Consider the following 27,386-nt stretch of genomic DNA (forward strand, 5'->3'; position numbering starts at 1 on the left):
CTTGGTATGAAATAAATATAGATGTAAATAAAGTATTGCATTATAACTGAGCTTATAACTTTCCTATTTATACACGGCTTTGAGTTTTTATGTAGTAGGTTTGTAAATAACAATTATTATACATGGATGTGTCTGATTCTATTAAGACAAGAAGCATCAAATTCATGAATCCCTGGATGTTATGTGGCTTGTGGCGAAACACAAACTTGTAGTGCACTCTTATGCTGGGTTTGTTCACAGTTGGCCCATTGTAGCCAATGGTGTTTACTCCCGCATGAGTGTTTGGATCGCAGCCTTAAAGAAATAGGACGTTGCAACTTTACTTCCAGCTTTTGAACATGTGTGCCACCACTGAAATAGATAAATGGATATTTTCTGAGCAATTGTTTTTTAATTTTTTTTTAAAAAAAATATGTTTAAACCATGGATTGTTCATTACATAAAGATATCAGTGGATCTACTTGGAGTTATGACTTAGTCAGATAGTACTTTGAGAAATTTTGTCATTTTGGAATACTTTTAATATTTCTTTTCATGTCATTGAAAATTATTCCTACATATATTAATCCTGTTATCCTGTCTTTGTTAGCTGTTTTAGTGTTTACACATTTTATTTCTTAACAGTAAGTAATAGTTAATACTGGCTGTGTGTTGTTTCAGTCTCACTAGTCTTTACATCTAGTGTAAAGTGGACTGTGTTGTCCTAACAGGGAACATGAAGGATCATATAGAGGTTACAGTTACACTAGACAAAAATCTAAAAAGTCATCCAGTGATTGCTTTAATGTATCTTGGTGTTGAGTTGTTATTGATGATGGTGGACTTAGAGTGGGGAAACCACTTACTGAGCATAAATTGTGGTTCTTGTTGGACCCTGGACTAGCCATTTTGTCTCAAGGTAATCATTATTGATGTAAACCCCCAAAACGTATTTTCTATAGTTAAGTTTTTACCTCTATCTTCAGTACATTTTATTTTGTTTTATTGACACAGCTAGTGGCTGATGCAAATAAAGATTCTTCTGATTCAAGGTAATCATGACAACAGAAGTAGCATGTGCTGTCCTGAGCTTCTTAGTAAGAGCTGTTCGACTGTGGAACAGAATCCCATGAGAGGTTCTGGACTCTCCTTCCTTGGAAGTTTTTAAGTAGAGGTTGGATCTGCCATATATGATTTAGTTGAGGTTCCTGGACTAAAGGGGGTTGGACTAGATGACCCTTGGGATCATTTCCAACTCTACAATTCTGTGATTCTATGGGGATAGATAATAAAAAAATAATAATGCCATCAGTTTGCACAGCATAAGGCTTTTATTTTTTAAAGTAAACTAAGCAAATAGATACTGAGGGCTTTCTGTCTATATCTTTGCATTTTTGGACGATGCCTACCATGGGAGATTGATGTGTCTGAAATTCTTGTGCTAAAGCATTAAAGTCACATTGCAGTAGATTGCCTCATCTAAACACAGGGAACACCATTTACACAATTATTTGTTTATTATGACAGCTGTTAAAGCTCCAGATAAAAAACTGGTAACCATCTGCCTTGGATAATTATGATTAAAGCTAATGATTTAACAATGATTAAAGCAGAGACTCAAAGTGTAGCTAACTTTGAAAAAGGGCCTTTTTAAAATCATTGGAACTGTGCACTTGTATATGTTGGAAGTTTGCAACTTCCTACGTCTACTGCGCCTTGTACTAGACAAGTAATGATTTTTCATCTGTGGCTGCTAATTTGTGTTAAGAGTTCAGATCATTCAGTATTTTTAAAGAAAGTCTTGTCTCCTGTAGATTGTCTTCCTTTCTGTGCTCCAATGACAAACCTCTGTGCAGTTTTGTTGCCATTTGTTCTACAGATTGGTGGTGGCGTTGGAAAGTAGAGGAGAAGCCATTTGCTCCGTTTTAAGAAATTGAGTATTTAAAAAGAGGTGATGCTGGTAGCTTTCTACCCTTTGCAAATGATGTGTCATCTTGTATCAAACTGAGCCCTATTGTCAGGACTCGCTGAACCTTCTAGCCTCCCACCTGCAGATTTTGCTGCAAGAAAAGCTAAAGTTGACTGGCTCTCTAATTGATATCTAAAAAGGTAAAGGTACGCCTGCCCGTACGGGCCAGTCATGTCCGACTCTAGGGTTGTGCGCCCATCTCACTTAAGAGGCCAGGGGCCAGCGCTGTCCAGAGACACTTCCGGGTCACGTGACGAAGCTGCTCTGGCGAGCCAGCATCAGCGCAGCACACGGAAATGCCGTTTACCTTCCCGCTATAAAGCGGTACCTATTTATCTACTTGCACTTAAGGCTGCTTTCGAACTGCTAGGTGGGCAAGAGCTGGGACCGAAAGACGGGAGCTCACCCCGCCGCGGGGATTCGAACCACCGACCATGCGATCGGCAAGCCCTAGGCACTGAGGTTTTACCCACAGCACCACCCGCGTCCCTAATTGATATCTAGGTAACTGTAAAATGAAAAATAAAGTTTAACATAACTTATTGATGAATAAGCAATGTGACTTGGCCTTTCTATGGAATTCAGATCAATTTCTCCTCTAGTGACATGTTGATAAAGTGAGAATGACTGGAGAATTCACGTTCTGGCATTTGATATCTGTGGGTTCTGGCAGATGCTACAAGGGTTCTGTGGAAACTGCCATGGTGTAAAATTGCAGAATCTGGTTGCTGTGTGCTAAGATGGATGCAAAAATAGACCATAAGGATCCCTGACCTCTTTGCCCTACATCAGCTATTCTGGATGACAACGTCGCCCTTTGTATTTTTGCTAGTCTTGGAATTACGTAGTTTGCTATCTGTGTCTGGGCCATCTTTGCTTGGGGACTGTGACAAGAAACAATTGCCAGAAATAGGCACTACAACATTATGTAATGCTCTGGCAAGTGCAATTTTATATTAATTTCAAATGATACAAGTTGCTGGAGCAGAGAGGGAGTCCATCTTAAATTCATTTGCTTTTTTGATTCCCCTCCTCCTTGATTAACAGGGGTTTTTCCCCCTCAGAGAAGTGACCATGGTACCCTTGGTTAAGTTTACTATAGAAACCTATAATGATGAACAAAGCAACTGGGATATATGACTGCAAAACTAAATCAGTTTGTTTGTGGACCATATTGAGCAATGTGTGGAGGATGTTTGAGCAGGAAGTCTAAAAATATTTGTTAAAGTTTTTCTCCAGAGAGACGCCTCAGAATGTCAGGAAAATGAAACATATGTTTGCAGGGTACAGTACTTGAAATTTTGTCTGGCAAAAATCAGGTTTGGGATCTGCTTTGGGAGGTAAACTTAGATTTACAGGAGAAGTAGAGAGCCTGGGAGCCTTCATGTGCTCTCTGTCCAGTGGTTAGACCAGATAGGAGTTTTATTCCAGCAACATCTGGCAGGCCACAGGTTGAGGGACCTGTGGCCCACTGGATGTTACTGGGCTGCCACTAGTCTTCTGGAACAATGTCAGAAACTTTACTTCCCATGACGATTTACGTAGCTCTAAGGCACTTAGGAAGAAATATGCATTAGAATGCAAAGCAAATTAGGACATGGGGACATGAAACAATGCTGTCAAATTAGACCTTATGTTTAGTGGAATAATTCTGTACAAGAGTGTCCTGTGAAATAAGGAATCTTATTTGGAGATTGTTTCAGTAATTTAACTTGTGCAATAAATAATGTGTATTATCTGCTATAAAATATGGTGGACTCGTCAGTCGGCAGTGTTATAATGATTACAATGGTGAATAAGCTGTAAATAGTGGAATGCTGATGATGTAACTTTAGCAGAACATGCAAGTGTGTTTTTCTGCTAAAATTAGTGAAATCCATAAACTGCCTTGAAGACCTGGCTTAGAAATGGCATGTAATCAATTACGCCCCCCCTCCCCACCCCTTTCTCTTTGCTTCTAGATGTTGCAGGGCAGTGTTTCAATGCTGTGTTTAGATGGTAAGCTGATTAGCCCTGTGCCAGGGGACTGGTGTAATGGGTTGCCATTCAGAGTGCACTGTGAAACCACACACACAAATTACCTCATCTCATTAGATGATCGAAACCTTGATTTGAGCGTTTCAAGATCATTTCACGAGCTCTATAGCAAGGAAGAGATACTAAAATTGTGATGGCTTCATTTACTTGGAATGAGCTTGTTAGATGTTTTCTTACAAGACAACAGCATAGGTTTAGTGACAAGTTGAGATGGTTTCGTGGAGGTGCTTGTTTGAAGAGTGAGGTTTTGATCTACATACAGTACAAGCTTAATGATTCCTAAAAGGCCAAACTTCTGAGAGTAATAAATGCTATGTTCATTGAAAGCAGGGTTGGGGACCCAGTGACCCAATAGAATCTGGAGGGCCACAGACTCACCATGCCAGCTATGGGGTATATTAAATGTTAAGTATTGAGGTTAGATTTACACTTGCGGTTTTGTGTGTGATGTTTTTTTCCTTTTCCCTGGTTGCTCTTTTTGCAAACTTGAAAGGATCTGAGCTCCTGTGTAAAAGATCCAGACTTCATGTAGGTGCAAATAAGCACCTGCAGTTAGAGCACTTCAAATGGTAATGCTTTTGAGAAGCGTATTTCCCTGTTATTACTTGCCCCCAAGATACAACGTATATAGACAGGAATGCCATATGAACTCTCAGACCCCGCTTTCAGGAAGGTGATCTGAGAGAGTAAAGGGTTTTTTTGGGGTGGGGGTGGGGGGTTAGTTCTCATGCTGCCTTCTCTCTGTCTCTCTCTCTCCCCCACCTTACTTCCCATTGCTTTTATCCATGTTGTGTGTGTTTGCAATTAGTTCATTGCAATTATCTTGTTTTGAGTGGAGACAGTACTACATAATAGTTCATATTTTAAAAAGAGATGATTTCATAGATTGGCTAGACAAACAGACCTCAACTAATCATTCCTAGGCACGGGCCAATTGCTTCAGCAATACCTAATCAAAATGGTCCTCTCCAGACTGGGTTTTCTTTGCAGTTGTACCCTGCAACATGTCATTGATGATACGCTACTGCTTTAGAGGTGGATTTATACTTGACCATCCACACCTCATCCTGTTTTATTAGTTATTCTGCAGTGCTTCGCCAGTGTCGTTGCATTATGGAGGGGGATAGTCATAAACCAGAACATGTGTGGTATAAGAGTTACAGGATTTCAGCAGGAAGTTATGGGACATGAACTAATTGGAAACGAATCATTATGTCTGCCCCAAAACATTTGGGTGGGCAAACACTATTGAATGCTGGCTGGGGTATTACCGCCTGATGCCAACTTGAACACCAATAATGATTGCACAATAAAAAGGATATCTGAAGGCGCCTATTGTCACTGCAATCAATTGTTGAGTTGGCTTCCCAAACAGGGCAGAAACAGCCTTAAGGCAAGGTGGTATAAGCAAAACAAGCCAAATCTATGCTAAAATGAAGAAGGTGGCCTGTACCAAACCCCGCAGCATAATTAAATTATTGACACTGAAGCTGTTGCAGTGTTCGGCCACTGCCACTCCATAGTTCCATAGTACTTGTATTGAAGGAAGCAGACCTTGTTGATGGGTTGTTTGCAATTTGATGCAAAAGGCAGGAGTGGTGGACATGACTTTTAACAGATCAGCTTCGGTTGCTTTGGAATAGTAATGTCAAATTCATATAAGTGAGCTGTGCGAATGAGAAGGTAGCACAGTTGGCAGCAAGTGAAGACTTGTCTCACCAGGGTGGACTGCAAAGAATCTATTTTAACCTCTAAGCGGTTTTCTGTGGCTAAAAGGGAGCACAGGAATGCAGCTTGGAATCCAGCATTTAAATTTAAAAATGTGTGTGTGTCGCTATCTGGAATATCTCTGATCCTCTCGGGCTGGCCAGATCTGAAACTTTGTTCTGCTGTGAGAAGATGCAGCGCCTTAGCTGGGAAAGGCAAGCTTACTGAGGCTGGCGGCATCTGTTTCTCCTTTCAGAGAAGCATGCAACTAAAGAAGTGTGAAGAAAGTGCTGGGTTTTCTTGCCAAAATTCACAAGCATCAGGATTGAGACCATCTGCCAAATGTTGTGAGCAGCGGTTTAAGAATAAATGATCAGAATGAGTCAAAAGTGTTGAGGCAAAATATGTCTTAGTTTTGTTTGGGGCTGAAATTTGTGCTGTGTAATGCTCGCTTTGGCAAAAGCGTTCAATGTTGTGAATGCTTGTATGTTTATGTATTTGTTCATGTATCAATTCTGTATACTAACAGAGAATTCATTCTCCCAGTGTGGATCCTTTTGTAACCAAAATGGCGGCATCCATGCACAAGAATACTAGCATGCTGGGAAGGGGGAGCTTGGGCAAGATGCTCTCAGTGGGTCCCCACCATAAGCAGCTCCGTCTCCTACTTTGCCACTGGTAACCACAACCCTTTTGTTTGGCCTTTCCTTCTGTTCCCAGTCCACAGAACCACCCAGAAAGCTAGCGCATGGCAACAATTGTATGCTGCTGTACCACCATATTTTATGCTGGAGAAGAAAGGTGAATAGAGCCTGGAGGTTCTGGGAGTCAGGAGTCACCACCTGCAGTGTTGTGAAGTTTAGCAGGTGCCCAACAGTGCTTACCCCCAACGCTGGCCTTGGGGAGTGCCAAGGTTTGCAGAAGGTTTACAAAAGCAAAAACTGGTAGGTGGGAACCTAAAAACAGGCCCAGTGATCACAGAATGCTAACTTAGTGTTGTGGGGGAATTTGAGAATAAGGTGTGTGGGGGGAGACTGGTTTGGACTATCCTGGAAAGAGCATTTCTGCATGGAAGCTGAATGAGGGCACTCTGCCCTGCTACCTCATTTGAACCTGGTATTAAAGTATATCTTCCAGTTATCCATATTTGACTGGTAATATACTAAGGCTTTTAAGTGTTAGGAAATACATTTGTATACAGTCATACCTCGGGTTGAAGTTGCTTCAGGTTGAGCGTTTTCAGGTTACGCTCCGTGGCGACCCGGAAGTAATGGAACGCGTTACTTCCGGGTTTCGCCGCTTGCGCATGTGCAGATGGTCAAAATGACGTCACGCACATGCGCAGAAGCGGTGAATCGCGATCCGCGTACGCATAGACGCGGGTTGCATTCGCTTCAGGATGCGAATGGGGCTCTGGAACGGATCCCGTTCGCATCCGAGGTACCACTATATGTTTCATTTATCTTTTTTCTAATGGTTTGTTTTTTAAATAACTCATCTCTATAAACTACCATGGAGACTTTTTCAGGGGGTTGGGAGGACAAGATGTCCCTAACCTCACCTGGCAACTGTTTCGGTATGTAAAATGTGGAGTAAAAAGGCTTATGTTAGGTATGTTGGTACAAATTCCATTTTGTATATCTTTAAGGGCCTTTTAGGCTGCTTGCGATGTGCAACATGTGGATGTTAGTATGAGATCGAAAGGGAACAGGAGTCCTTTCTGTTTGCTGTCCTTACAGAATCAGGAAGTACAAAAAAATACTGTAAATTCAAAGTTACTTGTGGAAATGGCTTGAGGGTTGCATCTCCTCGTGCTGTGTTTTATGTGACACGCTTCTTCAGATCACTTAAAGGTTCTGCAGGTGTCTTTCCTTGTGCCACAATATGTTTTCTTGACTAACTGGATTCCATGCACATCTGGACAGTAAAACAGATCACGATCAGGAACCAGGGAACTATGCAGCTAGTTCTGTGAGCTCTACATTGGCGAGATAATCTTGAAGATGAGTCCGGGGAACTACCAGTGTTCAGGACTGTGAAGAAAGAAAACCCAAACTTTGTTGCTGTATTTTTGTGTTTGCACACGTGTGCGTTTGTCCTAAGAAGCCCAGTCGACAAGCCATGTGTATAACTGGCATTGGGCCAAAACATTTAGCCTCAAGAAGCCCCCAAGCAATAAAAGCTAGATTTTAAAAAATGCCATTGGGAGTTGCTTCTGAGGTAAATGTAAAGGCAAATGGGGGTAAGCTGAAAGCAGCCAAACATGATGTGACAGAGCACTGACAACAACAAAGGAAACATGAAGGCATAGTTCTTCTGCGGCTCATAAATTAAACGTGGGCCTCTAATGCAGAACGGGAGAAAGAAGATGAATAAGAAGTGTTCAGGAATACTTGTATATTTGGTGAGGGACTCATGTGCACTACTATTTTTTTCTATTTTTAGCAGCATTAATGCACAGAGGTGTCCTTTATATCACAGGAAAGTGCAGTACACTTCCCTGCTCTTAGATTTACTGTTGCCAAATGGCAGAAAGCTCTGTATGTTGAAAGGCAGTTGGAACAGAAGCCAAGGACTGGAGTTGGAGTCTGGGTCAGGAGGTCCACATTTTAATCAAAGATGCCTTTTGTGTAACCGTTTTCATCCATGACAAGGCACCTGCAAGCTTCCCAGAATGGTAAATTTAGTTTATAAGGCATATAATTTCTTGGTAGAATGTGGAGTCCAGCAGAAGTTAGCACAACTTCAGCCCCCTTTGGGCATTATTCATTTGATGATGGTCCCATAGGTAAGGGGAGTCTATGCCTTTGCCCCTGGCAGTGTATGGTTCCCTGCCCACCCCCCACCCCCTACTTTGTGCACGGACGCCTTCTTAGGGGAAGATTACACACATAGAACTTCCTTCAATCTTTCATGCATAGATGTTGGGAGTGTGAGGCCAGGGAACTACATAATATCAGGGGTCAGGCCGATGGGGTGGCAAAGTCACTGCCCCTTCTTTCTGTGAAGCCCTCTACATGCAAATGGCTGTGAGTAAGTGGTCTTTTTTTTTTCCTACCCAACATGATTAGTTCCTGGCCTTCCTTCCTAACTTGCAGTGTACACTATTAATTTTTAACTCAGTTTTGTGAGTGCTAATCCAACACTAGAACCTTATTTCATGTTAACATTATTTGCCAGTAGCACCTGGTATCTCTTGTCTTGTGCTAAGTATCCTCTGGTTTTGTTGGTCTCCTTAAAGGCATGTGGGGGAGAGCAGGATATCCTTTTTCAGTTATTCCTTGGCGTTATGGTAGCATAGGCTCCAGTCTCAGGATGGAAGTGAAAAGCGTGTTCTGAACTTCTCCAAGCACACTTTGGCTCACAGAACTGAAGAGGCTCTTAGCTGCTCTTTTGCCAGGTGTCAAATAAATGAATTTGACACTGGGAAATCTTAAAACTGAGCTACATAAAGGAAGGGCAATGCATGATTCCGCCAGCCTTCTCTCGTGAGATAACATAAATGAAAAGTGGAAAACAAGAAATGTACTTACTACAATTGTACCCTGGTCGTCCCCCCCGCCCCCGGGAGTTCAAAGTGGCTTACATATAGTTCTCTGTGGACTCTCTTCCCCACTTAGCTCCAGTAGCTGAACTGAACCACATCCATTCAGACCATCCTCTTTTCAGGAAATAATTGCCAACATTTGCAAGCAATTAAAACTTTCCTGCAGGACTGCATATGAAATATAAAATGTATGCTGTATGTAGAGATGTAGGTTTTTTTTAAAAGCAATAATTATAATAGAGAATCCATAGAAAGATACAAATCAACAGATTAAGAGTTTTGGCATTAAGCTTTATAGGTTTACTGTGCATGACAACTGCCTGTGTTCACTGTCCTTTCCCCCCCTCTTCACAGCACAAAAATAGTATTTGGTATGCAAGGATAAAATCAGCTTTAGGCAGTTTGTTCACCAGTGAAATAAGTACCTCTTTCCTTTACATTAAATCATTCTGAATGCATACAATTGCTGTTATTTTCATTCTATTGTGTCTGCTTCCTGTTGGTCAAAGGTTATTAGAATAGGGTGGTGTATAACGAGATGGAAAGCTGACAGGAAGACTTAACGCTGTGCTTATTTTGGGGTAGACACAACTACTGAAATGGTCGGGATTTTGTGGCTGTGCTGAAAACAAAATGAGGTACTTTTATTATCCAGTTTCAAGGTCCTTTTGTACAAATGCACAGTCCTGTTTTTAAACTTGTTGCAATGGCAAATAAAGCAACTCTAAAGTTACTTTATTTAATAGAAAAAATGTCTTTTAGAAAATTACGGTTAACTTTTCCTCCTAAGCAAGTCTGTTTGGTTTAATGATATATATTCAGTCTTTTTTAAATAGTCACTGTTCAGACTTCAAGAACAGTCCTTTGTTGATAGTGTGTAATACAACTGCCTTGGAACCTGAAAGAACACTTTCAAAAAGTATAGTAATGTCCACCTTTTAATGTTTGTTGTTGAAAACAGTGTTCTTAAGAGCTAATCTAGATGACATTTATTGAGAAACAGCTGCTTGCCTAAGACATGTTACATGTGGAAATCAGAGTAGAGGATTCTTGTAACTTTGTTAAAATGAAACCGGTAGATTGTAATACTCATTGATCCACAAGAAAGTTGTTCTTTGTTGTGTGACTTGAGGTTGTGTTGAATTGCCTACTCTCAAGGTCTCTAACTGCACAGTCATGAATTTATATGTAAGAGTGTGGCTTCATAACAAATTACTGTACTTTTTAAAGTAAATGTTCATTCATCGTACTGAAAGGGAATGTGAAAGGAAGAAAAGATGAGCGGCAGAAGATAACATATGAGGGTCTGTCTTTCTCATCAATCCATCTCTGCTGTATTGTTCTGTTGTTGTTGTTGTTGTTGCTGCTGCTGCTTATTATTTATAAAGTTCTTAAAGTTGCTAGGAGCTGTACAGAAAGTACAAATGAACACAAATCCTAGCAGGAGGTTTACAATTTTAAAAATTGACAGGAAAGTAAAAGGGGCTCCAATGAAGTGATTAAGGCTGCAATCCGATACAGTTACCCTGGGATTAAGTGTCATTGAAAACAGTGTGGCTTCTGAGTAATATACAGCAGTGGTCTGTATAAATAACAAATTTTGCTAATGCATGTGCATTAAAAAAAAAAAGCTTTGAAAAGCAGAAAGGTGTAAACTTGGATTAAACTTCTTAAAATGCAGTTTTTATCCCTTTGAGAGGTTGGAAGCTTATGTGATAGCTGCTGGTTTTCAAAGCAGAACCACAGACTGGTTTTAGTGCATTTGTTCTTCATATCTAAGTTTGTGCATTTAAGGTGGAGGGGTATTTTGGTTTCTCCTTATGTTATTTATTTTTTAATGAGTCCTGATGAGAGCAGATTACACCAAAGCTTGCACATTTTATTCAGAGAAAGGGGTTGAAACTTAGAAGAATGTAATGTAAATAGCTGTGAGTCTTAAAAAGACTTGGCACTGTTGGTAAAATGGATGTATATGGAGCAATTCTATTCAGGGGCATTAATAAAGAGTTGAGTAATGAGGGGAGGCACTTGAAAGAGCCCCCCCAAAGTTGTCTTAATATAAAAACGGGAACCACTGGAATATATGGTGGCTTCTGAACTGCTGTTACAGCAATGCCACCAGAATGAACCACTTGGAGGATATGGTGGAATGGAACATGATATCAGATGAGTTTTACAAAAGCTAGACAGTGAAAGGAATTTAAACAATACATCTTTCCAATGTGTTCATCTAGTTAGGAGAACAGTTGTAGAAGAGACAGAAAACGTTTCTTGAACAACAGAAAATATACTTGAAGATGTATTCTATTGTTGAGCACAGGGAAGCATAGCATCCAACTAAAAAAAAAAGTCACAGGTAAGACCAATTTGGGCATATTAGGAAACCATGATTTCCTTTTACATCTGAACCAGGCCAAAAGCACAGGTTTGCCTACCCTTGTTTTTGCAATAATGAGATGGGATTTCATGGGAGTGATATTCATATTGTGATTTTAAGTCAAAGGAATGTTCTGAAATCATTCCCATTATTAAAAAATGGTCTGATTCTATGAGTAACCCATAATAACTGAGAATCCCAGGCCAGCTTGGAATATCTGTATTTCTTCTTAGAAGAAGACATGCAACCAAATCCTTTCCATATTTACTATTCCCTTTAGTGTTGGGTGTTAAAAACTTTTGATTTAGGTCTGGGGGTGAATTGGGAACCAGTGAAGATGGCAAAGCTTATTAATATTAATATTTAAAATGTATATAGTGTTTTCAAGTCCTTAACATGTGTTAGCTAGTTGTAATTTTTACAACGACTCTATAAGGTTAGTATTATCTCCCATATTGTGCATGGGGTGTGGGAATTGAGGCTGAGAGTGAGTGACCTGCCAAATACCATCTAATGAGTTTATGGAAGAGGTGGGATTTGAACCACAGACTTCAAGATTCACAGCTCAATTTCTTAGCCACTAAACTACACCAGCTCTCCAGCCTATTGGGCACCACTGATGGGGCCAGGATGACATTTTCTCAGTCATCCTTACTGGTGTCACAAAAGTTAAACCTTACCTTTGCTACTGTTCAGGCTAATAACTTGAACATAGGGTTAATGAGTAACTGTAGGTACATAGGAAAATTAGTTTAAAGTTATTGCATTATAATTTATCATACCATGTGGATACTAACAGTGATGGGAAACTGAGCTTGTGAACACTTTTACTTGTACCTTAGAATTATGGAATAATAAAACTGTAGAGTTTCAGCACATACATGAACGTAAGAGGGCCTTCATACCTCATCACACCAAAAGGCCTGTCTTGTCCAGCATCCTGCTTCCACAATTGCTGTGGGAATCTCAAGAGCAGGACATGAGGGAGATGGTGCTCTTCCACCATCAGTCCCAAGCACTTGTATTCAGAGACACATTCATTCTGGTGGTAGTACATAGCTATGATGACTGGTAACTGTTGAATGCTTTATCCTCCATAAATTTGTCTAATGCCTCTTTAAAACGAAGTTGATGGCCACCACTACATATTGTGGAAGTGGATTCCTAAGTTTTTAGCTGTGCAAAGGAATACAGTGGTACCTTGGTTCTCAAACGCCTTGGTACTCAAACAACTTGGAACCCAGACACTGCAAACCCGGAAGTGTTCCAGTTTGCGAACTTTTTTGGGAAGCCGAACTTGCTCTGTTTTGAGTGTTACGCTGAGGTCTGTCTGTTTTTGCTATTTATTTTGCGTTTTTGTTTTTGTGGCTTTTTTGTTTTGCTTTTGTGACTGTGTGCAACCCCGTTCAGCTGCTGATTAGTTGATTGTGTGACTGCAGTACATTGTTTATTGCTTTAATTTTATGGATCAAAGGTCTCGTTAGATAGTAGCATTCATGTTAAATTGCTGTTCTAGGAGTTGTTTTTAAAAGTCTGGAACAGATTAATCCATTTTTCATTACTTTCTATGGGAAAGTGCGCCTTGGTTTTGGAACAATTTGGTTTTGGAGCGGCCTTCCGGAATGGATTAATTTTGAGAGTCAAAATACCACTGTACTTACTTTTGTGTGCTGTGCATCTCACACAATCCTTGGATAACCCTGGCCACGTGGCTACAACAGGTTGAGATGGCCTTTAGAATAGTCTTTTATTACATGAACAAAACTGTAATTAGACAGCAGCATTCTAGGAGTGTTTCTAATAAAGAATGCTATAACAGCTCTAAGTACCATGTGGTTGGTAAACCCTTCAGAGTGATAAAGTTCTTTGGGTTGCATAAAAAACTACTAATTACTAAGCGTAACAACTGCAAAGCATAGCAGACTCACTCTCTCTCTCTCTCTCTCTCTCTCTCTCTCTCTCTCTCTCTCTCTCTTTGTTCTTCTTGCCTTTCTGACTGTTTTTTTCCTATTATTTTTTCCAGTGTAGTTGAACAAATTCCATTTCAGATTGCTAAGCACAAAGCGCTTCAATGCTGCTTTTCTGTTTTCAATGTTTTCTTTGTTTGTACAAGCAAGCTAAAGTTAGAACTGACCAACACAAAACTAGCAAATGGTGACAATAGATTGAAAACAGGAAATTTTGGCCGTGTGTGTGTGTGTGTGTGTGTGTGTATTCTGAACAGATTATAAGGATGATAGCTGGTGGAGTGGAAACTTCCACTGAGACTGTTTTTTCCTTATTTTCCCCTGCTAGAAAAGATGAGGCTTCCTGGAAAACAAGCCTTACGAGATGTGAGTGCACAGTGTTTTTATATCTTGGTCAATATCTTAGTAAAGGTGCACTGGATATTTTCCACAGTTCATTCATTTTTATGAAAGATTTTGCAAAAGGCATTAAGAGACATGGAACTCCATTCATCTCAAATAATATTTTCACCATTCTCTAAGACCAACCTGGCACCAACTTTCTATTGAATGTCTGAATAATAGTTGTATGTGGATTCGAAGATGGGGCTGTCTCTGCCCCCACATTGGCAAGGGGATGTCTATAGGGGGAGCTTGTCGTATGCTCATTGCCTCCTGCTCTTGCGCATGATGTGGAACCCTTGTTGTTTCAGTGGGGAGGATCCTGCATGCATACCACAGGGAGGTCAGGTGGTTATGTGGGGCCAGTGGTCGCAGCCCCAGTCTTGTGCTGTGTAGGGAGTTAAAGCTCATGATTGAATTCCTGAACCAGGCTTCTGTTTATTGTGACATTTGATACTGTTGTCAAGTAGGACTCCATAAAACAAATGTGAGAATATTTAAAGCAAATTACATTGAATTTTCACATTTAAAATGATATAAAGCAACTATTTTAATTAAAGGGAAAATAGGGAAAACCTCACCGTTTGCTTGTTTAAAAGGCAAGGAAACGAGAGATTGAGGCTCATTCCGATACACCTATACATGGGGGTTAGCCGCATTGAGTACAGGGAGGCCTTACTTTCGAGTAGTCATGCATGCTACTGTGCTGTAAATTGTTTTGTTTGTAGCCCATTCCTCCTCAGAGCTTTTGTTCCTTTGTCTTCACTGATCAACATTCTGATCCTCAGTTTTAGGGCTGGTGGTGTAACATCCCTACAATATCAACACTAATTATGGTTTGGATTAAGCTGTTTCGTTTCTCTGTCTTGGAGGAAAAGTTAACATTTGCTTATTGTAGTAACACTTCTGTAAGCAAAGATCTGTTTAGGCTTTCTGAGCATGCTCTTTCAGATCCAACATCAGGTGTCCCAGTTGCAGAACGTAAGTGGATTTTTGTAAAGTATCTCTTCATGGGAGAATGAACGTATAAACTTTGTAAGAATTCTGTTCGGGAACAACCCAAATGTTTTGGGTTTGGAAAGTACCTCCCAAAGCTGTGCTCCTTAACTTCTGTTGTGTAGCATGGGCTTCTGAAGCACTTCTCAGTAAGGCAATGTAGAGCTTCCACCAGGCAGCCAACACTAAAATGTTAAAAATAGAACATGCTTCAAGAATGCCAGATATTTTCAGATAACAAAGAGTGATTTATGTGGGCTCCCTTTTCAGTTTGACAAAACATAGAAGGGCCTTTGTACTATGATTAGCACGCGTGCTGATGTCAGTTCTCTTGTCTAGCTTCAAGCTTTATTCTGCTGCTAAATTGTGCTTTTGTGCTATAATCCAGAGAAGCTTTGTGTCTGCCTTATTAGTGTGTAGTTTATGGAATTGCTTTTGTTTCTGAGGATAGTCTGTGCCAGTTTCAGTGTGAGTGACTCATTATGCAACTGAAATAAACATTTCCATTTTCACTATGTGGAAAAAGAAATCTTCTGGGGAGATAAGGGGAGGGGCACAGAAGCAGGTGTTAATGGCCACTGTTTCAGATACTTGGTACTTTGTGGCTTGCCAGGCTAAAAAGAAGGTCTGTTTGGATTATCAGTTTATGAAACTGGCTCCAGTGAGAGCTGTATTTTACCCTCCATGTTGAATTGGGTCTCTGTTAGCACTGAAATACAGAGGCGATTTCAACTCATGAATGTGCAGGATTAGGAAGTAAACTTCCAAATTACCTTCATTCGGTGTGTTGCAACCACATCATTACACAAATTGCAGCTCAGTTTTGTACAGCATTTTATTCTGTATTGTATCTCCCCCCCTCTTCCTCTCCATTAGCATTTTTTACACAACCCAAAGAACTTGATCATTATTAAGGGTATACCAACCACATAGGACTTACAGCATTCTTTATTAGAACACTCCTGTCTTATTAACAGTTTTGTTCATGTATTGGAAGGGAGTGGAGGGGGAAAGCAAACTCAGGCCTCTCCACGTAAAAATGACCTCCCCAATCAGATCTGGGAGTGGGGCAGGTAACAACTTCTGGCTCAGGAGGGACAGGACTCTTCCTTCTGCACTGGGACAGTGTTGGAATCCTCACAGGAGGCTGTTTGATGGAGTGACCCTCCTCCTTTGCTGTTGTTAGTGGCAGTTTTGGTCTCTTGGTCTCAGTAGAGAGCAACCCCTCCCTGGATGTACTCTCTACCCAGATCAGATATTTTTTCTGCCTGTAGGCATCTCCCCCCTCCTCTCCACCCCCGAAAAGCCACATAATTGGAAGTTAAACAAGTGTTTGGATTATAAACTGCGCAAATATGAGTTGTACTGGAACTTCTTCTTCAAAGCTGTTTAAAAGAGGCTGTGCCAAGTTGCCATCTCTGGTCCAAGCAAACTGAAGAATTGCCGGGGCGACACAGGAGTTTCAGTCTAGTCTAGCAGCAGCACAATGAGAGCTCCAATGATAGTATGTGGTCATGTAAATTATAGTATAAAAGAGGAAGAATTTTCATTCTTGTTTTCATTCAGAATTCCGAATTTTTCACTTTGTATTGCAATTGTGAGTTTAGCTAGCATGCTACTTAGAGCTGCCAGTTACCTATTGGGATTATTGTTACCAAGCCTACACATGTCCTGGTTCATGTTACATGAACACATGTATTTAAAAGTGCAGCCATGAAGGTATGATATTTGAAATCTTCGTTCCAAAGTTTGCTATACGTCACAGAGGTTATTGCACTGTACTTACACTTTTAATCACTTGGGTGAATTAGCAAATACAACTCAGTCCCAGTTTGGAGTTAGACACAATAATATTTACTTATTTGTGTGCCAAAATTGTGGTGAGTGAGTAATTTGATTTGTGGTTTGAAGCACCAAATGCACTGTTACAGAATTGCAAGATGGGTTGGTTGTTGAAAAACTATATGCAGGCTATCCCACATGACTTGAACCAGTAGTTGACACTTAGGTTGCTACTATCTTAGAGACACCAAAAGATGGAGGCAGGGAGTCTAATGGCTGCTGTCGTGTAAGAAGTGAGAAGCATTGTCAGGGATGTTGCAGTGTGCAGAGGAGGCCAAGGCATGCCAGGAGGATGAACTGGGCTTGGACCATGGGAGGGCAGAAAGATGGCAAGATTTAAGAAATGAAGCAGGTGGAGAGAAGTGAGAGGAATAAAATGCCAAACACTATTTGTCCCAGAGAAAGAAGGGGAGGCTTTCTTGAGGTCCCAAGCATGCACTCTGATGTCCTTGGAACGCTCAGCCAAATAGGATTTTAAAATACTGTACAAATGTTGTCCAGGGAGCACGTGAAACTTGTGTTCCCTTAAAGTTCCTGCCTAAACCACCAGACAAGGAGAAGAGGCAGGGAGGAGGTCTGCTCCCATGAGGATCCTTGACGGCAAGTAGACTAGGCAAAGGATGGTGAATGGGGCAGTCTCATGGGAGAAACACTTAACTTGTGGAGCAATGCTCCTGGCCAGAAGACTGAACAAAGTGGGAACCGAGGGGACAGGACTTCCTGAGGGAAGCAGTCACTCTTAAGACAAAAGACAGTTACATTAGGGACAAAGCAAGATGGAGGGGAACATTGGGAGCTAATTAACTCAGTTGCTGAGTCATTACCAAGCTTATCAATGCAAGTTTCCTGCTGCATAGTGGCAGGGATGTCACGAAGGGTCTTTGTCCAACCTGGTGACTGAGATGACTTTTGTGGGGAGAGGTGGAGGCATTTCCCATTCAAAGTTAGACTTACTGTAAATTTCGACTTAATTCAATTACCAGACGTAGGTGCTTGCTGGAAGGTGTCCTAGAAGTGATTAATGTTATTTGAATTTATGTTGCTGAGATATTGGGGGTGGTGGCAATTAGGCTTTCGTGATTGATTGTGCATACCAGTTCTTGCAGGGAAATTCTCCTATGCAGCAGCTGCTGTAGAGATATTTGGTAGAAGTCACTAGAGCTCCCCATGATGGGACTAAACTTGAACTGCCACAGTTTCTTCTTATTGTCTTGCAATGGCACTGCACTGATTGTCCACAGTACTCACATACTGCTCAACCAAAGTATGGCTTGGCGTGACAAGTGAACACAGAGGGGAAATTGTGGCCCCTGCCTGGATCTACACCAACTGTGCTATCAGGAGCTAAGTCATCGTTTGGCTTAGAGTTGGCTGCACACCTGACCCCCATGGTTTGTATGCTCAAGACATGGTTTGTTTTTGGCTTACCCATATGATTGCTCATTGGTGGTTAGCTGTGGCTTCGCTTAGCATTACATGTGAACTGGATCGATGTCTCGGGGCATGTGCAGAGTTCCAGTCGAACCGAGTTTCTTAGTAACAGATTGCACTCTGGACCAACCATGTGCCTCCTTTTTCCTCTTAGGCCGCTGCTGTTCCTTTTAGTGGAGGTTTAGTAAACTAAATAATAATTCATGATATTTAAGATTTCCAGAACTTTGGTCTAAGATACAATTTTGCAGCTTTGAATATTTTACAAAACTGTTTATTGTGGCCGAGTAATTCACTGGTATAAAATATGAATTGCCTGAATCTTTTCTGCCTTCCCTTCTCTAGGCATGGAAGAGGAGATGGTTTGTCCTCCGCAGTGGTCGACTGACAGGGGATCCAGATGTGTTGGAATACTACAAAAATGACCATGCCAAGAAACCAATTCGTATCATTGACTTGAACTTGTGTCAACAAGTGGATGCTGGATTGACATTTAACAAAAAAGAATTTGAAAACAGCTATATTTTTGACATCAACACAATAGACAGAGTCTTCTACTTGGTTGCCGACAGTGAAGAGGAGATGAATAAGTGGGTTCAATGTATTTGTGAAATCTGTGGGTTCAACGCTACTGAAGAAGGTAGGATTCCCCCCTTGGTCCCCCCTCCCCCAGCATTTAATTTGTATTCTTTTCCCCTAGGAACCCCAAAGCACCCTATGAGACAATTGCAAGGCAGTGCAGATGTCTGCTGTGCTGTGTTTGCTTGTTTTAAAAAACTGCCCAGTGTTTGGAAGTTTGCAAATATTGGGTCATCATGTAGACACAGTCAACAACTGAAGAGTTGTGTTTTGAATTCTTTACACTATATAGAGCCACATTTTTGTATGTTTCTCTAGAAGGCATTGCCTTTTTGGAGGCAAAAGAGAAAGGCTCTGTATTTGGTTTTATAGGCTTGAGTATTTGCATAGTGGCTAGTTACGCGTTTTTATAATTTGTCTGGCTGTAGATTTAAACATATATATTTGTGGTTGTAATAAGGTAGCTGAACAGCTAAAGCTTGATTGCAGCGTGAGCATTGGGGTTGACTTGCCAGACTGTGGTTATGTGGAACAGTGGCCAAAGAAAAGCAGATATTTTAGTACACAGCAATAAAATAATAATAATTAATGGAACCTGATTTAGTATTTGTTACCTACCATTGCAAAATTCCCCAAGGATCTCAACAGCTACCCCCTGCGTTCATAGACACAAAATAGAATTTATTCACTGACTATTCTGACTTTCCCAGCATGTCTTGAACCATGTAATGTCACTTTTAACATGAGGAATGCCTAGCTGACTTGTGTTAACGCACCATCAATGTCTCCAAGATGTCGCATTGCCCCCATTTCACCATTAATGCTTGGAAGCTAAGATAGAAGGGTTCTGCTGGTGCACTGAGACTTCTGTTTCCCCTTCTTCTCCTATGTTCCCCTTAAAATCTGCTCTGGTGTGTCCTCTGGAGCTAATTTTAAAGACCTGTGGGGAGCTGGAGGGGAGAGGAGAGGAGAGGAAGAAGACGCTCCAGTGCATGTATGGAGCTACAGTGTTAGATATGGCTCCTGGTTCACTTGTCACATTAAGCCAAACCTTGGCTTAGGACAAATGCATATGCTCCCCAAGTCCTCTGAAGTGGGACTTATGGTTATGCTCTCTCCAGACTAACCACAAGGTGTGACCAGGAACAACCCTTGGCTATAAGCTCGTGGTTAGTGAGGACAGAGCTTAACCATGAGTTCCGGTTTGTACAACACATTAAGTCAAACCTTGGCTTAGGTCAAATGGCCACAGGTAGCAAAAAGGGAGGTGCAAAGTACCTATCAGCTGATTTCCAGGAGCCCGCGCGTCCACACCAAGTCAACATCTTGCCCAAGACCTTGCAACTATACTGTGGTTAAGGTGAGATTTTAGCCCAAGTCTTCCTAGAGTGATTTTGAAATGTGAAGAAGGCTTTTCAAAATTGTGTCCTAATTTTTGTAAGGTTTCTGCAGGAAAGGCAAGAAATGCTGTTTCAATCCTGCAGCAAGAGATAGATTTGTACATCTAAAAATTGCATGTTCACTTCTCAGATTGTTTTGAAAGATCCTATGAACACACATTTTCAATGTGGAGGAGCATTTGAAACTGGCATCATCCACACATGTCTTGAGGCAGTAGAGTCCGTTCTGCCACCCCATTCCTACCCCTAGTTCACTGCGTGTGTAGACTCTGCCTCTTTATTAACTTACAGGATACAGAGTGATATTGAATGTAGGATAAAAGAGGTGTAGGAAGTTGCCTGTACAAATGTTCACAATGTTGTACAAAATAACGTGTGGGCTTTTAATCAAAACAGATCATGTGATTCAGATGTACTCCCTGCTTTGGATGATGTGCTCTGAATTTGCATGGTTTACAGCTTGCAGACAAAACTCCTTTTGTCCCATGCTCCTTTGTAAGCTAATCACTTAACGTCCATTGCCATTGTATCTGCACATTTCTACTTGGTATCCATTTGAAGTGCAGTCAGATTGTTTTGCTTCTGTACAGATGTCCTAAGTGACTCATTCCTGAAAACGAGTTGCAGTGCAAGACAATTTTGTTTGTAGCTGATTCATCACTTTCCGTTGCCTCTTCCCGTGTTCTGTGAAGTGTGCCTCCATCTCTGTGTCTGAATCTGACATTGCTTAAGGTCTTATCATTGTGGAGGGGTGGAGCTGGTATCTAAAACATGTTCACGCTGCCTTTAAATTATTTATTATTTCTCAAAAGGTTGGTGGTAATTTTCTGCTCATATGTAAAGCTGGATATTGGGAAAGATCCAGTTTATGTGTATTGTACAGTGTGCTACACCAACATGGGGTGGCGTTTAAGAAACACGCAGATGTTATGTTGTTGGTACAGGGAGTAGAAATGAATATTTTGCTATTCTGAGAGGTCTTTGGGGGGTCATTTGCTGTGGCTTTCTGATGTTAGAATTTAGCATGCAGATTCACCAAGGGACACATTTGAAACAGTAAGCAGTCAGACGCAACTCTTGACCCATGATAGTGGTTGGGTCTAGCTGTTCTCACCTCAAGACAGGTAATCTGTATCCCCCAGCGCAAGGCAAGTAGTTAAACTATGGAATTCATTACCACAAGATGTGCTGATGGCCACCAATTTACACTGCCTTAAAACAGGATTAGACCCTTCTCCCAACTGGCAAGAAGAAGAGTGGAAGAAAGAAGCAGCTGCCTAGGTGAAGCTGGCAAGATGATGAGTAGGGCATGCACATTTCCCCCAACTGGCCTGAATATCTGACGGGAGAGACCATTGAAAGTGGGGTGCCTACATGGCTTGGCTAGCCATGCCGTGCTCTTGCTTTGAATGGAGCTTTGGATCAACCCACTGGCAGGAAAAGGGGTGTTTCAAGGAACAGGCCACCACTCCTTCCAACATAGGGCACTTGTTGCATCCACCCCAGTATGGGGATATTAACAGCAGGCTACATTACAGGCTTGTAATGTCATTTGCCCCCCTTAGTAATGTAGCATTTATTCAAATGCAAATCACATTAATTGACTGAGCATCTCATGATTAATTGATTTTTCAAAGGCTTCAGCTGGGCTTGGCTCTGATTTAAAGAGACTTAAATGCAATTAAGCAAGGATTGAATGCTGCTGCATGCTTTTTGCATTCGTAGATGCTGTGAAGCTACCTGGCAGTTCTCTACAGGCGCCTGCCGAATTGCCCTCGGCTGTCAACACTTCCCTGCCATCTGTGCAAGCAGAACCATCCCTACCTCCTCCATACCAGCTAATTAACATCCCACCATCAGAGTCTGCCTCAAGTCAAGAAGATCCACAAGACTACCTGTTACTAATTAACTGTCAGAGCAAGAAGCCTGAACCCACAAGGTAAATGTTAACTTCCTCCCTCATAAAAGTGCTTATGGTGACAAATCCGACATTGGCTGCTGCTGTTGCAGTTTGAACACGTCTTGCAAAAGCCTATCTCCTCCACTTGCAATGGCATTTGATGCTCATCAGTCTTGGACAGACTTAGTGTTGCCATCTAACCACTGACAGTGACAATGTATTGATTTCACTATATTATTTGGTCCTTTAAAAACCCCTCACAAAACATGGCCCCTGTCTGACAAATGGATAAGTGCGTATGTATACCCTTTTATTTCAGTGGGTTTATTGTGCACTTAATCTACTCCCTATGGCACACCATGGTCAAGGTGCTACAAACCTTCAGATTACTTGCCTATCTTAACATCAGTACACTTTTTTTGGGGGGGGGGGGGGGGGAAACAAATTTTATCCATGATTTTTCCAAGAACTAGGCTGCTTTTTGTTCAAAATAGTTTGTGTTGCTGACCTCTCTCAATTTTTATCATGCACTTGTAAACCAGCTCATACATAATCTCTGAAGAAGGGGAGGAGTATTTACTGCTGGAGGATTTTGAAAGTAAAAAGATTCCCTTGCAGTGAGTGTAATGTGAATTGTTTGGGATCTTGTGCTTGGACTTTAACCTCAAAGCTATAACTTGCTTGAATCAATTTCAGTGTGCGTGTGTTGCACGTTGTGCTGTGAAATTTTAATAAGCAATGCAAATAATAACCACCTGGAGGATCCAAGCATACAAAAAGGGTTGTGTTTCGGTGTGCAAAGCTGTTTGTGCTTTTGTGGGCATTTTTTTTGGGGGGGGGGTGCTTTTTAAAATGATTCAGAGAAGAATCCTTGGAGGTGTTTTTGTATATTATGTTGGAAACTCCCCAGAGTGGCTGGGGCAACCCAGTCAGATGAGCAGGGTATTATTATTATTATTATTATTATTATTATTATTATTATTATTATTATCATTATTATTATTATCATTATTATTTTATTACTATGCATAACTGAAGAATGCTGTGGCTGCCCTGCATTCTTTGTATTCTGCTCTTTTTTCTTTCCCCCCACAAAAATCCAACAGTTGCCTTCCCAGCCCAGCCCCAAATGACAGGTAGCCATGCTATTCATACCGTTCCAGTTAGCATGTCATAGTAAGCCGTAGTTAATGCTCCACTGTGGGCTTTGAGGTGGCTTGCATATTGCTCCTCCCCATTAGCATGTCGGAGAATCAAGACCCCTGGCTTAATGTGACTTCCACATGGGGACTGTGGTTTTTCCGTGCCAAACCAATTATGATTGCTAAGCTGATTAAAAAGCCTTGGCTCCACATCACGGTTCGTTTGGAATGAAGCAAATCACAATTCCTAGTTTGGAAGTAACATTAACCCAGGGGGCGTGGTTGAGCTCCAGGGAGGAGGTGATGCTCATCATACTAGGGGAGGAGTGAAGCAGGAGCCCAGCCACGTGTTTGAGGGAAACATTAAGTATGGTACACTGCATGGCTGGCTAACCTGTGACCCTCCTGATGTCATTGGACTCCTAGCTCTTATCAGCTCCAACCAGCATGGCCTCATTAAAGGATGGTGTAAGTTGTAGTCCACCAACTTTTGGAGTGCCAAGAGTTAGCATCCCTGTGATGTGCCAATGCAGCCCTGTGTCAACAAATTCCAGCATTTCATGCCTCAGCCTCCTTTAAGTATACAGGCTTTTTCACTTTTAATTCCCTGCTATGTGAGCAAGATAGGTTTGCTGATTTTAGAACATAAACATCTTCTCTCTGTGTGTTATATAGTGGTTTTATGAATGGCCACAAAATGCAATCAATACTGCATATAGCAACAGGTTACAATTTGCAAATCGTCTCAGTTCCTGTCTCATCTTAACAGGGTTTCCCCTTATTATAGCATGAAGCTTGCTTGCTTTAAAAAACAAAAAGTATTTAAATAAAAAGGATGAAACTAAAGCTCTCAAACTGAAATCGAAAATCTCACAGTTGAAATGACTGATGTGTATACTTCAAAATTGAAAAATAATAATCTTGTTTAGTTATTTAGGGTGTATATTGTGACTAAAAATAGTACCTAACATTTATTTATCTATTCAATTTATATCCCGCCCTTTATCCCAAAGGAGCCCAGGGGGGTGAATTTAAGACTTAACCAACATGTTCCAAATTATCTTCACATTTTGACTGTAACCAGCTTTGCAAATATTAATTTAGGAAATGGTCACCTGATTTATTTTCAACTTGTGTGATTTTTGGCCCTCCACCCCAACTACCCTTGTAATACCCTTCCCACCCGAAATCTACAAGACAGATAGGAACTGAGACTTTGGCAGTGTACAGTGCAGAAATACAGAGGATCATTGTGTAGCTATTCTTTGGATGCAGACATTAGAATGAGAGTGACATGTATGCATATGCAGCCCTTGTGATTTCACCCTTTTTAACACAATAAGAAACTTCCCCTTCTAGTATAAAGAGTCCATATGTTATAGGTGCATGAATGTGATTCACATAAAATCAAACTATTAGTTATAGTTTACAGTTGTGATTCACTGTTTTCAGCTGATTATTTTGCAAAATGTGCAAAAGTTCCTGTAATAAACTTGGGATATGCCAAGAAATTACTTTCTTTTTTAAAAAAAAATCTTGCATTTAGGTCACAGTCTGACACAGCAAAAACTGCCTCTTCAGAAACAGACTGCAATGATAATGTGCCTTCCCATAAAACATCTGTACAGTCGCTGAACAAGCATGCAGTGAATGGGTTTTTTCAACAGCAAAGTGTCTATGACTCTCCCCCGCCGAGAGCTGCCTCCGTATCTGTGGATGGCAGCCTTTATAATTTGCCAAGGAGTTATTCGCATGATGTTTTACCGAAGCCATCTCCTTCTGGGACTGATGCAGATGGAGAGCAACATGTTTTCAGTGTTCCATCTGCAGCATCTTCTCTTGATGCACAACTGAAGGCTTTCTCCATTAGTTATGACATTCCCCCAACACCTGGAAGTACGTACCAGATTCCACGAACTTTCCCAGAAGGAACATTGGCTCAGAGTTCGAAGCTAGAGACTATTCCAGATGTCCCTCCACCTCGGCCACCAAAACCTCACCATCCTTCGGACCGCTCACCTGTGGAGGTGTGCAATATCTCCCGCACTTCCTCAGACACTGATAGCAGCTACTGCATCCCTACGGGCGGAATGCCCCCATCGCGCAGCAACACAATTTCCACCATGGATTTGAATATATTTCGTAAAGGTTAGTGTTCTTTCATCTGGCTATGCTTTAACACAAATGTTCCTTGAGGTGCTGCCAAAATTCAGCCTCTCTAAAAAAAGAGCAAGATCTGCCCTGGAAATCTTGGTTCTTGGGGGGAAACTACACATTACACTTCAGCTGTGCGAAATCACACCTCAGTTCCCACAGACTGATTCTCAATATTCTCTTGAGAGAGGGAAATTTGCATTGAGGAGAGGGGCAGGAAAGGTGTATTTAACTTTTCTATTCCTAGTTGCTTTCTCCGTGGTGCTTCCCCAGCTGCTTATACACTTTGTAGTGTTCCAGACCTGGGTTTATCTTGAAAATACAGGCTTTGAACTCTGCAGGGATAAAAACAGCTGGAAGCAGGGATATTCTAGGCGAAAAGCTACTTGCAGGATTTAGCAGTCCTTTCTTTTCTCCATTGCAAATTACCTCTGAGATTGCTTTGCAATGGTTGAGGCCTGTTGACTCAGGCTATGTTTTCCTTTGGCAGATAGTTAAGTGGACTCACAACTTCTCATTTTGGCTTCCAAGTGTTTGCTTGCTTGTATTCAGATCCCACCTTTTTTCTAAGGAGTTCAAGGTGGTGTGCATTGTTCTCTCCCTCCTCATTTAATCCCCACAACAACCCTGTGAGGTAGGTTAGGCTGAGAGGCAGTGACTAGTCCAAGGTCACTCTGGAAGCTTCATGGCTGAGTGAGGATTTGAACCCTAATTTCTCAGTTCCTAGTCCAACTTTCTAACCACAACACCACACTTAATGTGGTTTACTTAATCTGGAGGGAGCGGGCAGCACTGTGGTCTAAACCATTGAGCCTCTTGGGCTTGCCAATCGGAAGGTCGGCCGTTCAAATCTGCGCAATGCGGTGAGCTCCCATAACTTTGTCCCAGCTTCTGCCAACCTAGCAGTTCGAAAGCACACCAGTACAAGTAGATAAATAGGTACTGCTGTGGCGGGAAGGTAAATGGCGTTTCCATGCTCTCTGGTTTCTGTCATGGTGTTCCATTGCACCAGAAGCGGTTTAGTCATGCTAGCCACATGACCTGGAAAGCTTTCTGTGGACAAACGCCAACTCCCTTGGCCTGAAACGAGATGAGCACCGTAGTCCATAGTCACCTTTGACTTGGACTAAATCATCCAGGGATCCTTTCCCTTTCCCTTTCTTACTTAATCTGAATCATCAGAAATTCATTTTTATTTTTTTACAAAGATGATTTCCAGCCAGCGAAAACTTTTCATATAGGTAATTACTTCACCTTCCTTGTAAATCAGTGAAGATCTTAAATGTAGGGTATTGTTTGGGAGCTGAGAAGCAGGAACCTGTGAGCAGAAATCTCTTTGTGCAAGAATCAAGACAGTGCAACTCTGAATTCACGTTACAAATATACTGATGTATGATGTGCCTGTGTGGTGTAATGGTTCGAGTTTTGGACTTTGAGCTCTGAGACTGAGGTCCGAATCCCCACTCAGCCAATGAAGCTCACAGAGTGACCTTGGGCCAGTCACAGTCTCTCAGCCTAACCTACACCACAGGGTTGTTGTGAGGGTGAAATGGGAAGGAGGAGAACCATGTACATTGTACAGCATCCTGAGCTCCTTGGAAGGAAAGGTGGTATGTAAATGCAACAAACAAATAAAAAATAAAAGATGTGCTACATGAACTGCTAAGATACACTATATAAGAAATTCAAGATATATAGACTGTGATTATTGTTATAGCTCCCTGTTGTTGTTTTTTAAGGATCTGTTTCAAAAAAAGTTGGTGGACGTGATAGACCTCAAAAACTCTTGACCTACTTTGTACTTAACCTGAACAGATTTTTTAAAACAATATTTACTGAGTTTGCAGAAGTTAGTGGATGTTGACATTATGCTTTTTGGAGGTCTGGAATCAATCACAGGTACCTAATAAGATGGCCTCCACAATTTTAAAATAAACTTTCCCAACCTTATATAAACTGAAGTTGTCTAATGGCACAC

The 27,386-nt window shown here is 41.3% G+C and overlaps 1 protein-coding gene across 5 annotated transcripts in view; it reads left to right on the top strand.

Moving 5' to 3' along the window:
- Positions 1–27,386, top strand: part of GAB1 (GRB2 associated binding protein 1) — a 79,581-nt gene that overhangs the window by 35,789 nt on the left and 16,406 nt on the right. For 2 of the 5 annotated variants that reach the window (XM_077934062.1, XM_077934064.1), the window contains exons 2-5: positions 18,579–18,873; positions 21,938–22,151; positions 22,655–22,729; positions 24,801–25,402. In XM_077934062.1, the coding sequence (XP_077790188.1) occupies positions 18,579–18,873; positions 21,938–22,151; positions 22,655–22,729; positions 24,801–25,402 (1,186 nt within the window). Of the gene's footprint in view, positions 1–9,797; positions 9,878–18,578; positions 18,874–21,937; positions 22,152–22,654; positions 22,730–24,800; positions 25,403–27,386 lie in introns of those variants that run through there. The other 3 variants (XM_077934063.1, XM_077934065.1, XM_077934066.1) reach the window with 2 other exon arrangements.

Source organism: Podarcis muralis, chromosome 9 (assembly GCF_964188315.1).
Source record: "Podarcis muralis chromosome 9, rPodMur119.hap1.1, whole genome shotgun sequence".
NCBI lineage: Eukaryota > Metazoa > Chordata > Lepidosauria > Squamata > Lacertidae > Podarcis > Podarcis muralis.